Source organism: Gobio gobio, assembly GCF_949357685.1.
Source record: "Gobio gobio genome assembly, chromosome: 21".
Taxonomy (NCBI): domain Eukaryota; kingdom Metazoa; phylum Chordata; class Actinopteri; order Cypriniformes; family Gobionidae; genus Gobio; species Gobio gobio.
In genome coordinates this window covers 15,057,530-15,074,983 of record NC_137117.1, presented here as the reverse complement: position 1 = coordinate 15,074,983, position 17,454 = coordinate 15,057,530, and the positions used below count along the sequence as shown (strand labels likewise).

Sequence of the window (17,454 nt, the reverse complement as noted above, 5' to 3'; positions counted from 1 at the left end):
CCGATTTTGTTGTGTTATCCTCCTCGTCCGTCTCTCCCCCCATTTCACAAAACCGAGTTAATATAAAGTTTTAAAAAAGCTAGCTAGCAACTGAACACTGTTTTATCCTGCCTTTGCGTGGATGGATGCGTGCGTGCGACCGACCAACAGCACAGGCAGTTGCTAGGCGATAGGCGATAAGTTGAGCCAGTTTACGGACACAGGATTGGATACATAACCATGAAGAAAACACAGTTACAGTATAAGGAAACGGTTTAATTTGAAGTCAGGAAATTCAACTTTAGAAGTACATTTTCACAAAAAAACGGGACAGTTTGTGTCCTGGGAAAGAATATAAATTTTCTGGGACATACGCTCAAAAAAGAGAACAATCCCTGGAAAACCGGGACGGGTGGCAACGCTACTCCAAGCTAATGGCAGCGATTGTTGTTCTGTTCCCTTACGAGAGTACTCTCGTATTGCGTTTTGCTAAAACGCTATGGGGGAATTCCTTTCCTCGAGATATTGAAGCACATTTTTATCCAAAAATACCTTCTATACGCAGTGCAGCTGCACAACTCTCAGCAGGAAGCAGCTGCGTGCTGATTGGCTGTGCCGCTGCAACTGCAGCAACCTATAGCGAGACCGTGGGGCGGGACGGACCAATCAGGTCCTTCCAAACTCCCGCCACAAGGGGCAACATAATTTGCATAGCCTAGGGTATATAAGACCCACTCTCGCAAGGTTAGTCAGATTAATTCTTCTTCAGCGACTTGCAATCGTTGAGCTCCGGATCGAAGCCTGCCGTCGACACGCACCCAGCGGAACACGCAGCCTGAGGACGTCGGATTCTCCGCCTTCAGCCTGCCTTCCAGCTGCGCCATCCGGCACCATATCCTTTATACCTTCTGTTTTCTAAACATTCAAAAAGAGCCGAGACGTTGATGCAAATGTCTCGTTCCTGCGCCTCGTGCAGAGGTTTCATCGCGGACGAGGATCGGCACATCATCTGCGTGTCATGTCTCGGACGAGACCACACGCAGGCTGCACTCAACCAGGGCGGCTGCCCTGAGTGCGACGAGCTGGCGCTGCAGACCCTTCGGGCTCGGCTCGCCAGCTTCGACTCGGATCCCGTCCGGTGCTCCCAGCCTCTAGAGCCACGGAAGAAAAAACGTCGCTACCAGAGGCCACCGGAGCGCTCTGACGAGCACACGCCGGGCATGTCCCCGCGTGCCTCGCCATCGCCCGTGTTGTTCGCCGACGAGCAGCACAGCTCCCCTCGCATGGCGGCTGCTGCTGTTTCGTTCGGCGGACCGGAGGAGGAAGAGGATGACAGCCTTTCCCTTGCTGCATCCGGGAGCGGGTGGTCGGACGCCGCCTCGGAGCACGCCACTTCGACGCGGACGGCTAGCGGCGTCATAACCTCAGTCGACGCTGAGCTTATGCGCTTTCTCACCAAGGCCGTGGACGACCTCGGCATTGACTGGTCTCAGCCCGAGGAGCCCACGAGAAGCCGTCTGGATGAGTGGTATTTCGAGAACCGCCGTCAACCTACCGCTCAAAGACCCGCTCCCTTCTTCCCAGAAGTCCACGAGGAGCTAACAAAATCGTGGAAGGCGCCATTTTCATCTCGCGCCAGATCCTCTTTTTCTCCAGCGCTCTCGGTAGTCGATGGCGCTCAGAAAAAAGGATATCAAGCCCTTCCTCCCCTCGAGGAGGCTGTCGCTGCACACCTTTGCCCGCCCTCCGCCAGAGGATGGCAGTCAAAGACCGTGCACCCTTCCAAGGCCTGCCGCACTACGTCCAGCCTCGCCGGTCGAGCATTCGCCTCCGCCGGCCAGGCAGCGCTACACTCCATGGCGGTTCTTCAAGTCTTCCAGGCCAAACTCCTCCGTTCCCTGGACGAGTCTGTTCCTGATAACGAGGCTCTGAAGGATCTGCGCGGCGCCACTGACTTGGCCCTGCGCGCCACCAAGGCCAATGCTCAGGCGATCGGCAGATGCATGGCCAGCCTGACGGTGTTGGAGCGCCATTTATGGCTTAACTTAACGGAGATGAAGGACGCGGACAAGACCGCTTTCCTGGACGCGCCCATTTCGCCTTCAGGATTGTTTGGTTCCGCCGTGGTTGGGTTCACAGAGCGCTTCACTGAGGCACAGAAAACTTCGCAGGCAATGCGACATTTCCTGCCCAAGCGTTCCAGCTCCTCCGCTAGCCGTCAAGCTAAGGCTGGACCAGCCCAGCCCGCCAAGGCGCCGCCTTCAGCTCGCCAGCCTCACGCGGCTTCCAAGCCCGGTCAGCGTTCCCGCTCTACGAGCCGCAGCAGACCGCCGGAGCGTCGAGGTCCACGACCCAGCAATGTGTCGAAACCTGAGCCTCCGAAGCCGTCCTAGCCAGAGGTATGAAGAGAAGGCGGATAGTGCCCGCTTCGGCCGGTGCACCGCCTCGCTCTCTTCCAAAACGTTCCCCAGCTCCCTTCAAAGCGGCTGGGAACGCCACATTCACAGCCAACGAGCCCGCAAGCAAGCGCGCTCGCCTGTACACAAACGCCGTTTTCACGGCGACCCATATGAGTCACAAAAAGAGCTTTTTCTCTGTAGGCAGTGTGCCAGCATTAAAGCATGTACCCCTACACTCAAGCACTCCCCCATGTTCCCCAGCCCCCTGCACTCAGGTGGCTGGAAACATTATTCTCACAGTCAACGAGCCCGCACTCAAGCGCGCTCGCCTGTACACAAGCACCAATCCTCTATGTCCCCCGGCCCCCTGCACTCAGGCGGCGGGAAACAATTCCCTCATAAGCGCCAGCTTAGCGCAAGGTTATCGGGCCACCGAGTCCCTGTTACTCAGCGACTCGCCCCACAGATTAATTCAGCCCCTGGCTTCGAAGGCCGAGGCCTGGCGGGCCATTCCCGGCATTTCGAAATGGGTGTTGAACATAATAGAACGAGGTTACTCGCTACAGTTTGCTCGCAGACCACCACGCTTTCGCGCCGTGGAAGAGACAACGGTGAGAAGCGACAAAAGTCACGTGCTTCGAACCGAGATATCAAAACTGTTAATAAAGGGAGCGGTAGAAGCCGTACACCCCTCACAGAGCGAGTCAGGCTTTTACAGCCGTTACTTCCTTGTACCAAAAAAGGACGGTGGTCTAAGACCCATCCTAGATCTCAGACATCTGAACAAAGCCCTTATGAAGCGCCCGTTCAGAATGTTGAGAATGAAACAAATCCTCGCGCACATTCGCCCGGGAGATTGGTTTTTCACTGTGGATCTAGAGGATGCCTATTTTCACATACAAATAGCCCCCCATCACAGGCCATTCTTGAGATTCGCCTTCGAGGGGAAAGCATACCAATACAAGGTGCTACCTTTTGGTCTATCTCTAGCCCCTCGCACGTTTACAAAGTGCATGGAAGCGGCGCTAACCCCGCTGAGGCTTCGGGGAATGAGAATTCTCAACTATCTCGACGACTGGCTCATAATAGCTCAGTCAGAGATACAGTTATTAAACCACAGATCTTGGCTTCTCAACCATTTACAATGCTTGGGACTCAGAATCAATGTGGCAAAGAGTTTATTGTCTCCCACACAGAAAGTTTCGTTTCTGGGAACAGTATTGGACTCAATGCAGATGAGCGCGCGGCTGACGTCACAACGCGCGCTCTCTGTTCGGAACCGAGCGGTTTCCCTCAGGTCCGGTGCACACATTCCTCTCAAACACTTTCAGAGGATGTTGGGTTTCATGGCCTCTGCGGCGCCAGTTCTCAGACTGGGTCTGTTGCGCATGCGCCCCCTACAGCACTGGCTGAATCTCCGCGTTCCAGCTCACGCATGGCTTTCGGGCCGATTGCAAATCAAGGTAGACCACAGCTGTGTGTTAGCTCTGGCTCCTTGGAAAAATCCCGTCTGGTACAAGACGGGCGTGAGTTTGGGCACTGTTACGAAGTGGAAAGTTATCTCGACAGATGCATCCAACCTAGGTTGGGGAGCCCTTCACGAGGGCAGGCCGATCTCCGGTCTCTGGTCAGACTCGGAGAAGAGCCTTCATATAAACTGTCTAGAGATGAAAGCGGTCACGATATCGCTAAGAGCTTTCCTTCCGTACATAAAATACCACCATGTCCTGATCCGAACGGACAGCAGGTCGGTGGTAGCCTATATAAATCGCCAAGGCGGTCTGAGATCTATCGATCTGCACTCAATGGCGGAAGAAGCCCTAATATGGGCAGAGCACAATCTGAGCTCGCTGAGAGTGACTCACGTGCCAGGCATTCTGAATTTGGGTCCGGACATACTGTCCAGGGGCAAAGTGTCCCCGGCAGAGTGGTCTCTTCACCCAAATATAATTCAGATAATTTGGGGCAAGTTTGGAGAGGCAAAAGTGGATCTTTTCGCCTCAAAAGACAATGCTCAATGCCGAATATATTTCTCCAAGCACGAGGATGCGTTGGCCCACGAATGGCCCAACCTTCCTCTTTATGCGTTTCCCCCAATCTCAATGTTACCTCAGGTCATAGAGAGGATCAGGGAGAGCAAATGCGCTGTGCTTTTAATAGCCCCGCTTTGGAGAAATCAACCTTGGTTCTCACTGCTGAGTCAGATGTCAGATGCAGCTCCGTGGCCGATCCCGCTGAGGAGAGATCTCCTCATGCAGGCGGAACGGCAGATCTGGCATCCCCGTCCCGATCTATGGGCGCTTCATGTTTGGCCCATCAACGGGTACATGAGAACCTTTCTGAAAGCATAATGAACACTATTACTGAAGCTAGAGCCCCCACAACTAGGCAGCTCTATTCAGGCAAATGGTCAGTCTTTTCAGACTGGTGTAAAGCGCGAAGTCTGACCCCACATGATTGTGCAGTGTCAGAGGTGCTTACATTTTTACAAGAGCTTCTGGACGCGGGTTGTTCCCCCTCCACGCTCAAAGTTTATGTGGCTGCTATAGCAGCGTATCACATTAAAGTGAACGGACTGTCACTAGGAAAGAGCGATCTCATTGTTCGCTTCCTTAAAGGGGCTAGAAGGCTTCACCCACCTCGCCCCCCTTCAGTCCCTATATGGGACCTGTCCACGGTCCTGGATGCCATGAAGAGCTCTGCATTTGAGCCTCTGCATTCTGTGAGCTTAAAGCTCCTGTCACTAAAGACCGCTTTTCTGCTAGCGATTGCATCAGTTAAGCGAGTGGGTGATCTGCACGCGCTCTCTGTGAGCGCCTCGTGTCTGGAATTTGGGCCAAACGACTCCAAAGTCGTCCTCAAACCAAGACATGGATATGTACCTAAAGTGCTTTCAACTCCGTTCAGAGCACAGGTTATTTCACTTTCGGCACTTTCATCACAGTCAGATGAAATAGATGCTAATTTGCTCTGTCCTGTCAGAGCGCTGAGAATATACATAGAGCGTTCCGCTGCTTACAGGCAAACTGAACAGCTCTTTGTATGCTTTGGCGGACGCACCCGAGGGTGCGCGGTTACAAAGCAGACCCTGTCACGGTGGATAGTGGATGCTATCTCACTGGCCTATGAGTCTAAAGATCTCGGCTGCCCTTTAGGCATTAAAGCCCATTCTACTAGAGGCATGGCCTCTTCGTGGGCTTGGTCTACTGGCATTTCTCTGAATGATATCTGTGCGGCGGCAGGCTGGGCCTCCCCGTCCACTTTTATCAGATTCTATAATTTAGATGTTCCGGCTTTACAAGCTGGGCTTCTTGCTGTATGAACAGATTAACCCCTTAAGGCTCGATAAGTCCGGCCTGGGTTGAATATTGTATAAGTCATAAGCATATTCCTTATACGGCCCGAAGTGTCTGGCCACTCATTATTCCTGACCCGATTATGTCTGGTCTATACTTTATTGCACGAATATCGTGTTCATTCTCATGAGGACCCGACTCAGGTCTGGCCCATTCTGAATTATTGATATCATACTACGGGCCCACCTAGGTTGGCCTGGGTTTGGTGTCGTCGGCTTTAGAGCCGTTAAGCAAGCACGGCGTTTTGCATTGGTCCCCCATAGCGTTTTAGCAAAACGCAATACGAGAGTACTCTCGTAAGGGAACGTTTCGGTTACTAACGTAACCTCGGTTCCCTAAGATGAGGGAACGAGTATTGCGTTTTGCTTGCCGTGCTTGCTCACTTGCTCAGGAGTCGCTTCAGTCGATTAACCTGACTAACCTTGCGAGAGTGGGTCTTATATACCCTAGGCTATGCAAATTATGTTGCCCCTTGTGGCGGGAGTTTGGAAGGACCTGATTGGTCCGTCCCGCCCCACGGTCTCGCTATAGGTTGCTGCAGTTGCAGCGGCACAGCCAATCAGCACGCAGCTGCTTCCTGCTGAGAGTTGTGCAGCTGCACTGCGTATAGAAGGTATTTTTGGATAAAAATTTGCTTCAATATCTCGAGGAAAGGAATTCCCCCATAGCGTTTTAGCAAAACGCAATACTCGTTCCCTCATCTTAGGGAACCGAGGTTACGTTAGTAACCGAAACGTTTTTGAAGTCCATAAAAATGACTCTGTCCGTCAAATAACGTGCTCCACACGGCTCTGGGGGCTGGATTAATAAAGACCTTCTGAAGCGAATCGATGCGTTTGTGTAAGAAAAATATCCATATTTTAGACTTTATAAAGTAAAGTTTCAATTTATGGAAAAAGTGTTGAAAGTGCCTCTGCAGTTCAAAATGCTCACGCTACCAGTTACGGTCGTCAGACGTAGCGTAAGCATTTTGAACTGCGAGCAGGCCCGGTTCTACGGGGACCCTCAGTTGATACTGTAATAGGCAAAACATTTGGCAGATTTGCACATTTGTGTCCGAGCTCTGGAGAGCATCACATGCATCAGTTTACAGCGTGTTTTTGCAGCGGTGAGTAATGTAGCCAATCACAGATAGTTGTTGCTCTCTCGAAGACTATCTCACCGCTCAAAACGCCATTTTCTCCGAAATCTAAATTCACAAAACCTTTTTTTTGATGACAGTAACGCTTTGAGCAATATAAAGTCAGACTAACAGATTAATAGACAATTTGTAGCAAAATATTTTTAAAATTCCAGTTATTGGTAAAAGTGATGACTTGTAAATAAATAGTCATACATTTCTCACTTTACACTGCTATGGTAGCTTAGCCTATCTGCACTTTACTAGAGCACCCTCAGTAATTTCAGAAGCACCCTCAGTGATTTTATTCTGGAAGCGGGCCTGGCGAGAGGCACTTTCAACACTTTTTCCACAGAAGGTGATGGGCTGGAATTTTACTTTATTAAGTTTTAAATATGGATATTTTTCTTACATAAACGCATCAATTCGCTTCAGAAGGCCTTTATTAACCCCCCAGAGCCGTGTGGAGCACGTTATTTGACAGACAGATGCATTTTTTATGGACTTCAAAAACAGAGCAACAATTACTGCCATTATAAAGCTTGGATTAGCCAGGCCTTTTTTAAAATAACTCAGAATAATTTTATTCGTCTGAATAGATAAACCTAGGATGACTTGAGGGTGAGTAAATCATGGGCTAATTTTCATTTTTGGGTGAACTATCACTTTAATGTTATGAAGCAACAAGAATAGTTTTTGTGCTCAAAAAACAAACAAAAATAACAACTTTATTCAACAATCTCTTCTCTCCCGTGCCACTCTCCTACGTGATTCACGTAAGCACCACAACACATACATGTGGTGCTCAGCCAATAATGAGTTCTGCCATAGAACCTGGAAGCGCTGCACTGTGTGAATAGCCCAACAACGTGAATAGCATGAGAGAGTGACAGGAAAGAGAAGAGATTGTTGAATAAAGTCATTATTTTTGTGTGTGTTTTTGTATTCTTGTCGCTTCATAACATTAAGGTTGAACCACTGAAGTCGCATGGACTATTTTAACGATGTCTTTACTACCTTTCTGGGCCTTGAAAGTGGTCGTTGTGTTGCTGTCTATGTGGGGTCAGAAAACACTTGGATTTGATCAAAAAATATCTTAGTTTGTGTTCCAAAGATGAATGAACGTCTTACGGGTTTTGAACGACATGAGGGTGAGTAATTAATGACAGAAATGTTTGGGTAAACTAACCCTTTAATACATTATGTTATGGTGAGGATTTATGAAACCGTGTTCTTACACATTCTCCTTTTATGCATCTTAATCATTTGTGTGTGAAATTGATCAGGCAGTTTGATCAGCCACTTCTGCCCCTAGTGGCTAATTGAGGGAAGTGAATTAATGTTATAATATGCCAGACTTAAAAATTATTATTTAAAATATAAATTTTTATACAGTATGAAACCATAGGCTTGAAAATGGTTGAATCTCTGTTCTAATCTAGAGGTGGCATACAGGACCAAAGAATGTGCAAAACAGACTGGACACAATCGAATTAGCTGAAAACTTTTAATTTAATGTTACCTTGAAAAGCAGAGTTAAATACAGACTGCAGACCAAGCAAGGCCCAACATCACCAACACTGGAAAAATACTAATAATCAAAACAAAAGGTGAAAAAGTATACTTCTTTGCTGTTGCTACTGTATTTGCATTAACCTCTTAACCTGCGGCCCTATTTTTGAGAATTTTCTGAAAACGAAATGCCCAAATAAAAATGTCTGCAGCTCTTTAACCCTATGGTCCATTTTCATAAATCTGGTCTTATTTTAAACTAGACACTTGAAATGTTGTTACCCAAGAGTCATAATAACTCGTAATAAAAGTAGTATGGGAACAAAGTAATATACATGTAAGTGACTCACTTTTTATTTGATTCACTTAGGAAAAAAATTATGAGACTTTAATGTTAAGTTGGTGAATTAAGTTGGACAAAAATAACCTAAATGTAAAACTGAAATTCTCAAAAACTCAAATTTGAGGTTGATTCTCTCAAAAATGTAGCTTCTGTAAGCTTTTATGTAAAGAAAAGTCTAGGCGTCCTTTCAAAAAGGCTGTTTATTTCAGAACATTTGTAATCGTAAAGAGTAGTTAGTTTTTCATTCAAATAAATCTGCAATAAACTGCTAATTATACTGGATATACAGTTTCTGAAAAACTAAATCAACTATTTACAGATTAGTGTAAATTGTGCAAAAAAGTGTAAAAAAATGTAGTTGATAAGAAGTGTCAGTCATAGAGTCTGCGCGCTCCATTGCGTGTATGCGTAAAAATGGCAGGAACAAAAAGTGCTGCTTTCATCTATTCATCAATATAAATTACAAGTTTCTGTCTGGCAGACTTGCTGCCTTTAACAGCAAAGATTCTCTCTTCTTCAGGAAAGAAGGGCATCTCTCTGGCCACTGTATCTGCCAGATGAGAGTCTTGGGTCATGTTCAGATGGACCATCTCAGCCATGACACACTGACGCACATGCTTCAGCTCCAGAGGTAGGAAAGGAATATAGTGATCAATCAGATGATCTTTGATACTGAAGTGTAGAAATCCACCTGTAAAAGGTAAGGGAAGTGAAATGTAATATTTTAAGAAATGACCATTGGGAAATTTTTTTATTCAATTCAAAAGCTTTATTTTCTATCCCCACAGGGCTCAGCAAACAATACAAGCAACAATTTAAGGTACACAATTTCCCCAGCAAGCCTAGCCGTGGGTAAGCCTTTTTAAAAACACTATCTGAATGCTTATCAAATGTAAACTGAAAAAAAAAGAAACATGAAACAGTTAATCACACTGTAAAAAAAAAATTCAGGTCTCCAATTGAACATTTTCTAGTGACCGATCACATCAAAAATTTTCAGTAGGCCAAATTGAATTTCTGTGAATTGACGCAATTGAAATCACAGAAATTCAATTTGGCTAACTAAAAAATGTAGATGTGGTCGGTCACTAGAAAATTTTCAATTGGAGACCTGATTTTTTTTACAGTGCATTTATATATATATATAAGATAATATATTTTATATATAATTTACATTTCACATATAAAACATATTTAAAAAAATCTTATTTTCACAAATTTAAAATCGTATTTACTTTTCACTCAAAAAACGGAGGTAATCGGTTACAAACATTTTTTTAGTTAAGAAATTTAAAGTTTAAGTAAGCAGAACTTGCTGACTTTTATTTTGTACTCTTACCATTTTAATTGCTCTTAACTTCAAATATTTCAGTAAGCTAATTCATACATTTAAATATTGTTAGTAGTGGAAACTTGGCTAGCTTTAACTAGCAAATTAAATAAATGCTACCTTGGCTGGGCCACACGGAATCTGTGGAATTGTTTTTGTGATTTTTTTTTTTTTTAATCTGCGGAATTATGCGGAATGGTTTTAAATGTTTTAAAAAAAAAAAAAAATATTGGAACTGAAAACATTACAAATAAAATATTCACTTTTATTTAAGGTTTGCAATACAAATCCAAATACAACTTGTTTTTTTAAACAAAGCTAGATCTCTCTTATAGTACATCAACTAAAAGATGGAGAAAATGTTACTTTATCAATTGAATTGTACACAAATCATTAAATAAACAATTTCATATCATTCAACAATAGAGCAAAATAAATAAATACCTAGTGAAGTAAAAAAAAAACTATAAATAAGTAATTTTTTGTAGACAAGTGACGTTTCCTTAACTCCTCTGCGGTCAATTTAATTTTAGACATTTTAAAATATCCCTCTCTCGCTAAAAAAAAGTCACAACAGCCTACCCCTCACAATCACAAACTTGTGTATACTTCTCAAATGACGGGCACTACAATCTGCAGAGTTTCCTGCGGAAATCTGCGTACGCTGATTCCGTGTGGGCCTGCTAATTGGTAACACAATGCTTTGATAGCATTAGCATAGCACTTGCTGAATGAGGACACAAATATAAAACATTTAACACTAATAAATCTCCACCTAACATTAATCTGGGACAGAAAAAAACATTATATAACACTTAATTCTAGCATTTACTCATGTCAAAACATGCTGGGAAACAGAAATCAGTTTCAGTTAAATTTAAGTTTGTCTAAATTAAAAGAAACAAGTTCATTAAACTCAAAACAATGAAACAATTCAGATTAATTACATTTTGTGAACTCAAAGGAAAAAGAAAGTTCTGAATACTCACAAAGGTTCATTTGATTAATTTGACTTGGCTCTACTCAAACCAATTAATTATTTTGAGCATTAGGGTTTATAGTGTTATATATACTACAACAACAACAACAAAACAATTATATATATACAGTATAAACATATATCTCGATCAGAAAATATATTTCAATACTCTTTCAATACCCTCATCATTGAAGAAGTTTTGAGAGATTTTAGTCTCCAGTTCTTTGCTGTTCATCCTGATCTCTTCCCGATCTTTGCCTTCTCTCCAGAAATCCAGAACCACTTTGTTAATCAAACTCCCGCCTGCATTACTATAAATAAACACAGTAGAGCTATTTAATTACCAGTCAGCTTTTAAATCAAACAATTAAAAATAATTCACAAAGCCACAGATGAGAATCTTGCGCTGGCCAGCGCAGTGTTACACTCACTTACTGGCGTATGTCCATGCAGCATCACGCAAAAATAAAGGTTCACAGTAACGGACGCGACTGTTAATGCGTTATTCGTAGTGACCCATAGTGTCTTTCCTAGAATGGGCAGTTTGGGATGTATTACAAAACATTCAGTGGCACATGCCAATCAAATACGTGACACAAATAACAGGTTTGAAAAAATATTACTGACATTAATGCGTTTAATTGATATTTAAAATATAAAACATTAGGCTATTTATTTAGGATTTTGTGTCACAATTACGCCAGTATAGGTGCTCGATTAGGCTAATCTGTCAGTCACTACTGGAGGTGTTCCACGAATCTGTGTCAGTCAGGTGTCATGTCAGTGTGTCGCGATAATGTCAGTGGCACAAGCCACTATGCACTGGCCCATGCCAGTGAAGACCGGATGTGCCACTGGATTTGCCAATACGCATAGTGGCATGCCATTGGCTTCTCAAATGCCATATAACTTAATGTTAATACCACCTCTCAAAATTTACCTGAGAAAAATGAAGATTGCACAGTGAAATGACACTCCATCTACATGGGCATTGTAGTCTAGAAAAGGTTTTATGATGTCGATCAGCTGAGGATTCATCTTGTCCATTTCATCAAATATGAACATAGAGCGGGGAAACTTGGATAGGCCTACACTAAATTGAATCCACTTCTTTAGCTGTACCTGGATAATACAAAACATGCAAATCCCAGTTACCGGATTAAAGGCTCAATACCACAGTTCAACCTGCAGTCCAAACTCGAGTTCCTTTCTAAAAAGCGAAACCGAGACTGAAAGAGGCCTGACGAATTTAGATGAAACTGTTGGCCTGCGTAGGCCTACTCCTTCAGCAAACATTCAGCTCCCTGTTAAAAGCATAGTTTCTTTGCAAGAATGAAAACACGCTTATTGGTCTCATGTTGATATGAACTGAAGAAATGTAGGCTGTTATTTACATTCAATTGCACAATGTATTTACCTATTTAATAAGTCCCGTCATCTACATTGAGTTATTTAATCATACGAACATGTAATTGAGTTCACTACGTGTGTTTGATTCAATTCTTCATGTGCTGGCAAAAAATTAATCAAATCGTCAGACAAAATCCACACATATGACAATGAGCTTCATACAGACTTCTTGCTTCTGAGAGGGAGTTTCAGGAGAGAATATCATTCAGGCTCTGACATCAAAGCTGTGTATCACATTATGACCAGCAGATGGAGTTGCAGGCTAATATTTCTATTGTGATGAATCACAAAATTATTTTAGTAGGCTATAGCTCTAAAATCAGTCATTTTTTCCATCGTCACTAAAAAGTCGCTATAAACAATACAAAAATCCAATATTTGTTCCATATAGGCATATTATATAAATTATTTGTAACAGTGAATTTATAACAAGTAAATGTAAAGGCTATTATTGCTTTTATAAAACGGTTACCACACAATACAAATATGAAATCCAACAAGATATATCAATGCAACCAGGGACGTGCACAGGAATTTTGAGGGGCAGTTGCTTTGACCTAAAAAAAGGGCACTTCAAACTGTGGCCCGGCCCTGGCCCGAAACACTGAGGCCCTAGCCCGGCCCCGTGTCCGACAGCTCATCAAAATTATCAGCCCGAGTCCACCTGGAGCCCGTGTTTTTTTTTTTTTATCCTCCCTATTTACACATTAGTTGCAGCCATTAAAATAGTTCAGTTTTGTTTTTAATGTCAAAGTAGTTATATTTCGTTTTGTTTCTTTACTAAGTTAATTTAGAAAAATGTTTGAAGCATTTTTTGTTTGTTAAATTAAAGTTTTTGTTCGTTAAAGTGATGACCAAGCGGCCAGCAGCCGACAGTGAGTTAACCCAACCCTTTAGCCTCTCAAATCAACACTTATCAAAGTAGTTAGGCTATATTTCGTTTAGTTTCTTTATTAAATTAATTTAGAAAAATGTTTGAAGCATTTTGTTGTTTGTTAAATTAAAGTTTTTGTTTTTTAAAGTGATGACCAAGCGGACAGCGTCCGACAGTGAGTTAACCCAACGCTTAAGCCTTTGAAATCAACACTTGACTTGTCTTGCTTATAAAAGCCATATAAAACACTTAAAGCATCGTTTAAACCTTTAGCCTACTATCACCACCACCATCACAGTAAAAAGGCATTTTTGACAAGATGAGGCAGGCAGATCGCAACGGCGTGCGCAAACGAAACAAGGGCTATAGCCTACACAATCTAACAACAAAAAATAAAAAATAAACGCTGGTTGTCTTACCTTAGCCTACACCTCTCCGCAAAATGAATATAAATCCGATCTTCAATTCCCGCGCTATATGCACATTTAGAGTTCATGTCAACGAAAGCAACCAATAGGCTATGAGCATTTTATTCATCAGCTCATTTCAACATCAAAGACCGCATTATGAGAACGAGCGACCTAAACACTGGTAAGAGCCTAGTCTCATTAGATTTAATGAAGATGGTTGTGTTTTTGAGCATCTAAGACTTAGCTTATTTTCAGTTTCACTTGCGGCAGTTTACGTGTTGGCTTGCTTTACTCATTTGCGGCGATGCGTGTTACATTTGCCGTCCTCTAAACACTGTGCGAGTCAGTCTTGACAGTTGCGGACTCGCAATATCTCATGTTGTTTCATGAAGTAAAATCCCTTAGTCCCTGACAATGAACACCATTTTCCATTAGATGGCGACAAAGACTGTCTTTATGAGTGAGTCAGCCAGGTAGCGAATAATTTTTTATGACTGAAACTTGTTGTGAACACGGAAAAAAACGCAACTGACAAAAGCTTTGACTAGTGCTGACAGTGTCAGGACACTGGGAAACCCCTAACTGCTAAAAAGGACACGATATTGCAGCTATTATATAGCTCTACTGTGTTTATTTATAGTAATGCAGGCGGGAGTTTGATTAACAAAGTGATTCTGGATTTCTGGAGAGAAGGCAAAGATCGGGAAGAGATCAGGATAAACAGCAAAGAACTGGAGACTAAAATCTCTCGAAACTTCTTCAATGATGAGGGTATTGAAAGAGCATTGAAATATATTTTCAGATCGATATTATATATATAGGCTCATTTTGTAAACATAAGCAACTAATTTAGACGGGCAAACTGGGTGCCAGTGTGGTGAGCTATACTGATCAGCTAGATTTGCCTTAAAATGGTGCATCTTCAGATGCGGAGCAACAAGCAAAGTTACAAAAGGGGGTCTCACACTCTCAACGTGCACGACCACCTACTCCGGGATGACGTCATTTTTGCCACGCACACCTTTGGGCTTGTGCAGACGCGTCAAGTATAAACCAAGCTTTAGGCGACAACCTAGTTGCCACCATGGCAAGTGATAAAAAGGCATTTCAGTGCTGAAAATTAGAAAAGTTACCAAATGTAATCAGTTACATTACTTGAATAATTGAAATAGTTACACTCTTTACATTTTAAATAGGGTAACTTGTAACCTATTACATTATGAACAATATTTAATATTTCTGATATAAGTTTTTCTGTGAAACGTGTTAAGTTGCACAGAAGAAAGCCCAAAGGACCTTCCTTGTACAGTTTAAGAAGACTATTATTTTGATGATCAGACCTGGCGGAACGACTGATGAGGTCACATGCTCAAATTTGCTTGACCAATCAATCCCCTGACTGCCCACATGAATTTTGAAGTCATTTTGTCAGTTTTTTTTACCCGTGAACCAAAAAGTGAAAAATCAAGTCGAAGTCTTGTTTATAAAAAATAATAATAATAACTATGCCGCCATTTTCTCGTTTCTGCTTATTTCATTTCAAATTGGAAATCAAACTATCAAAATGTACACAGACCCGGTCAGTGGTTCGATCGGTGTAGCAGTCAATAAATGAGACAAGGGAGGTCAATTAGGCCCAATATAAGGGACGTCCCGGCTAATACGGGACCGTTGGCAACCCTCAATACTTTTCCGCGACCCCCCCAAAAAAGCTGGAACGTTAATGAAGTTTGTGACATTTGGAAACAGTATCTTTTGGAAAAACAACAACAACAAAAAACCCATTTGAATCGTACTGTAAAAAAATACCAATAAAATTTACAGTAAAAAACTGGCAGCTGTGGTTGCCAGAACTTTAGCGTAAAAAAAATATAGCAACATTTTAGGGTTTACAGATTTAAGTTAAATTTACAGTAAATAACTGTATTTCATTAACTGAAATGTTAAATTACCAACTTATTGAAATACTAATATCTGTTATGTACCTTTATATACTGACAATCACCAATCACAGTGGTAGAGAGACACATGATGAATCAAAGCTCATCACAAGCAGCTTTTAGGAGGACAATACTAATATATAGAAGGTGCACAGTGTCATTCACACAAACACAAACACCATCATGGTAAAACACATACAATTTTAAAAACACAATAAACATTAATTTAACAACATTAAATGTAACATAAAACCCTAATGTACATAACTGATTAGAATAAACTAAAAAGAAAGTTATTTCAACGAAAATACATTAAATGTGAAGTGTCATGCAGGGAATTCTGGCCGTCAATTTACGTTTTTTCACTGTAAATTACACAACGACTTGTTCTTTTTCACTCCCAAAAACTGTAAATGTAACAATATTTTACTGTAAAATTACAGGTTATATCTATTACAGTTATTCACTGTATATAGTACAGAAACTTTCTGTTAACCAGTAACTGTTTTTAACCATAGCATTTTTACAGTCTTTTACCATTAATTAATTACACAGGAACAAGTGAGTAATGCAGTATTAACACTCTAGTAACTATCATTAACTAACAAGAAACTGATTAATAAATTAGAAAGTAGTGCTCAGTTGAACGTGGTAGCTCACTACTAATCAGTAACTACAAAAAAAAAATTCACATCTCCCAGATTACTACTAAGAACTACTATATACAGGTTCATGGTAACCCACTCGTAATGACTCAAGTGTTACTAAATCCTTCAGAAGGAATTACTAATTATTTGTATCAGTATTCTAAAGTGAAAAACACAATAACTGTAGTAATTACTGAAATCATGGCTTTTGGTAAGGTTTTGGATATAGTGACTCAAGTGTTACTACATATTTCTATAGGAATTACAGGTTCTTTGAATCAGTATTCAAAAGTGAAGATCATGATGACCCACCAGTAATTACTCAAGTGTTACTATCCAAAACCCTACAAAAATGTCAAAAGCTTATAATGATTTCAGTAATTACTACAGAGTTAATATGTTTTTCACTTTAGAATACTGATCCAAATAACAAAGGCAAAGAACAGTAACTGATGTTATGGTGTTCTACCTTTGTTTCTTTTGGAAGTTATGTTAAGACAGCCCATTATTTTCTCAATAAAATAACGGAATTGACTCAAGATACTTATCATGATAAAGGAAGTCTTGAATGTCTCAAAAATATAAATAAATAATTTTTGACCACAAATGAAGTTACTGCCTTTTGCCTTTGTAGGGCGGAATGGACAGAACAAAATAATCTGATACTGTATGTCAAATTATCTGTGCACATTGATTCTTGGAGTGTAAAGGCAAAATAATAGACCTGCCACTTTTGCTATGTAATGAACTTTTCAAATTGGTCACCTACAAAAAATGTTCAGATTTTTAAAATATGAAATCGTTACAAGCACTTTGTTTTATGATCTGTCCTGGCAAACGGTGTCTTTCCATTTATTATGGATTCATCAGTACTGGGCTCACAGATCATTTGTACTTTGTGCCATGTTTGTCTGCCACCATCAAAGACCATTTTTAACCCAGGAAAAACCCTGGCATTGTATAAATGTCACCTTGCTATCTGGGTATTAATTAGTTAAATGTATTAATTAATTAAATTAGCTTCTAGGCCTGAAAACGGTTGAAGATCCCTGTTTGACCAACTACAGAAATGGGTTGGTCTTTCAGGTCCTTTTTGGTTTAGATCCTACTTAAGCAGCAGGGATACTGGCTCCAGGAGTCATATCTTGTGGTGTT

The 17,454-nt window shown here is 41.8% G+C and overlaps 1 protein-coding gene across 1 annotated transcript; it reads right to left on the bottom strand.

Moving 5' to 3' along the window:
- Nucleotides 1–9,152: 9,152 nt before the first annotated feature.
- LOC307117230 (torsin-1A-like) lies at nt 9,153–17,230 on the bottom strand (the record flags this gene model as incomplete). Its single annotated transcript, XM_079802022.1, has 4 exons — nt 9,153–9,400; nt 11,199–11,329; nt 11,959–12,140; nt 17,195–17,230. The coding sequence occupies 4 exons, from the start codon at nt 17,228–17,230 to the stop codon at nt 9,153–9,155; spliced, it is 597 nt and encodes a 198-aa protein (XP_079658148.1).
- Between the last annotated feature and the right edge of the window lie 224 nt (nt 17,231–17,454).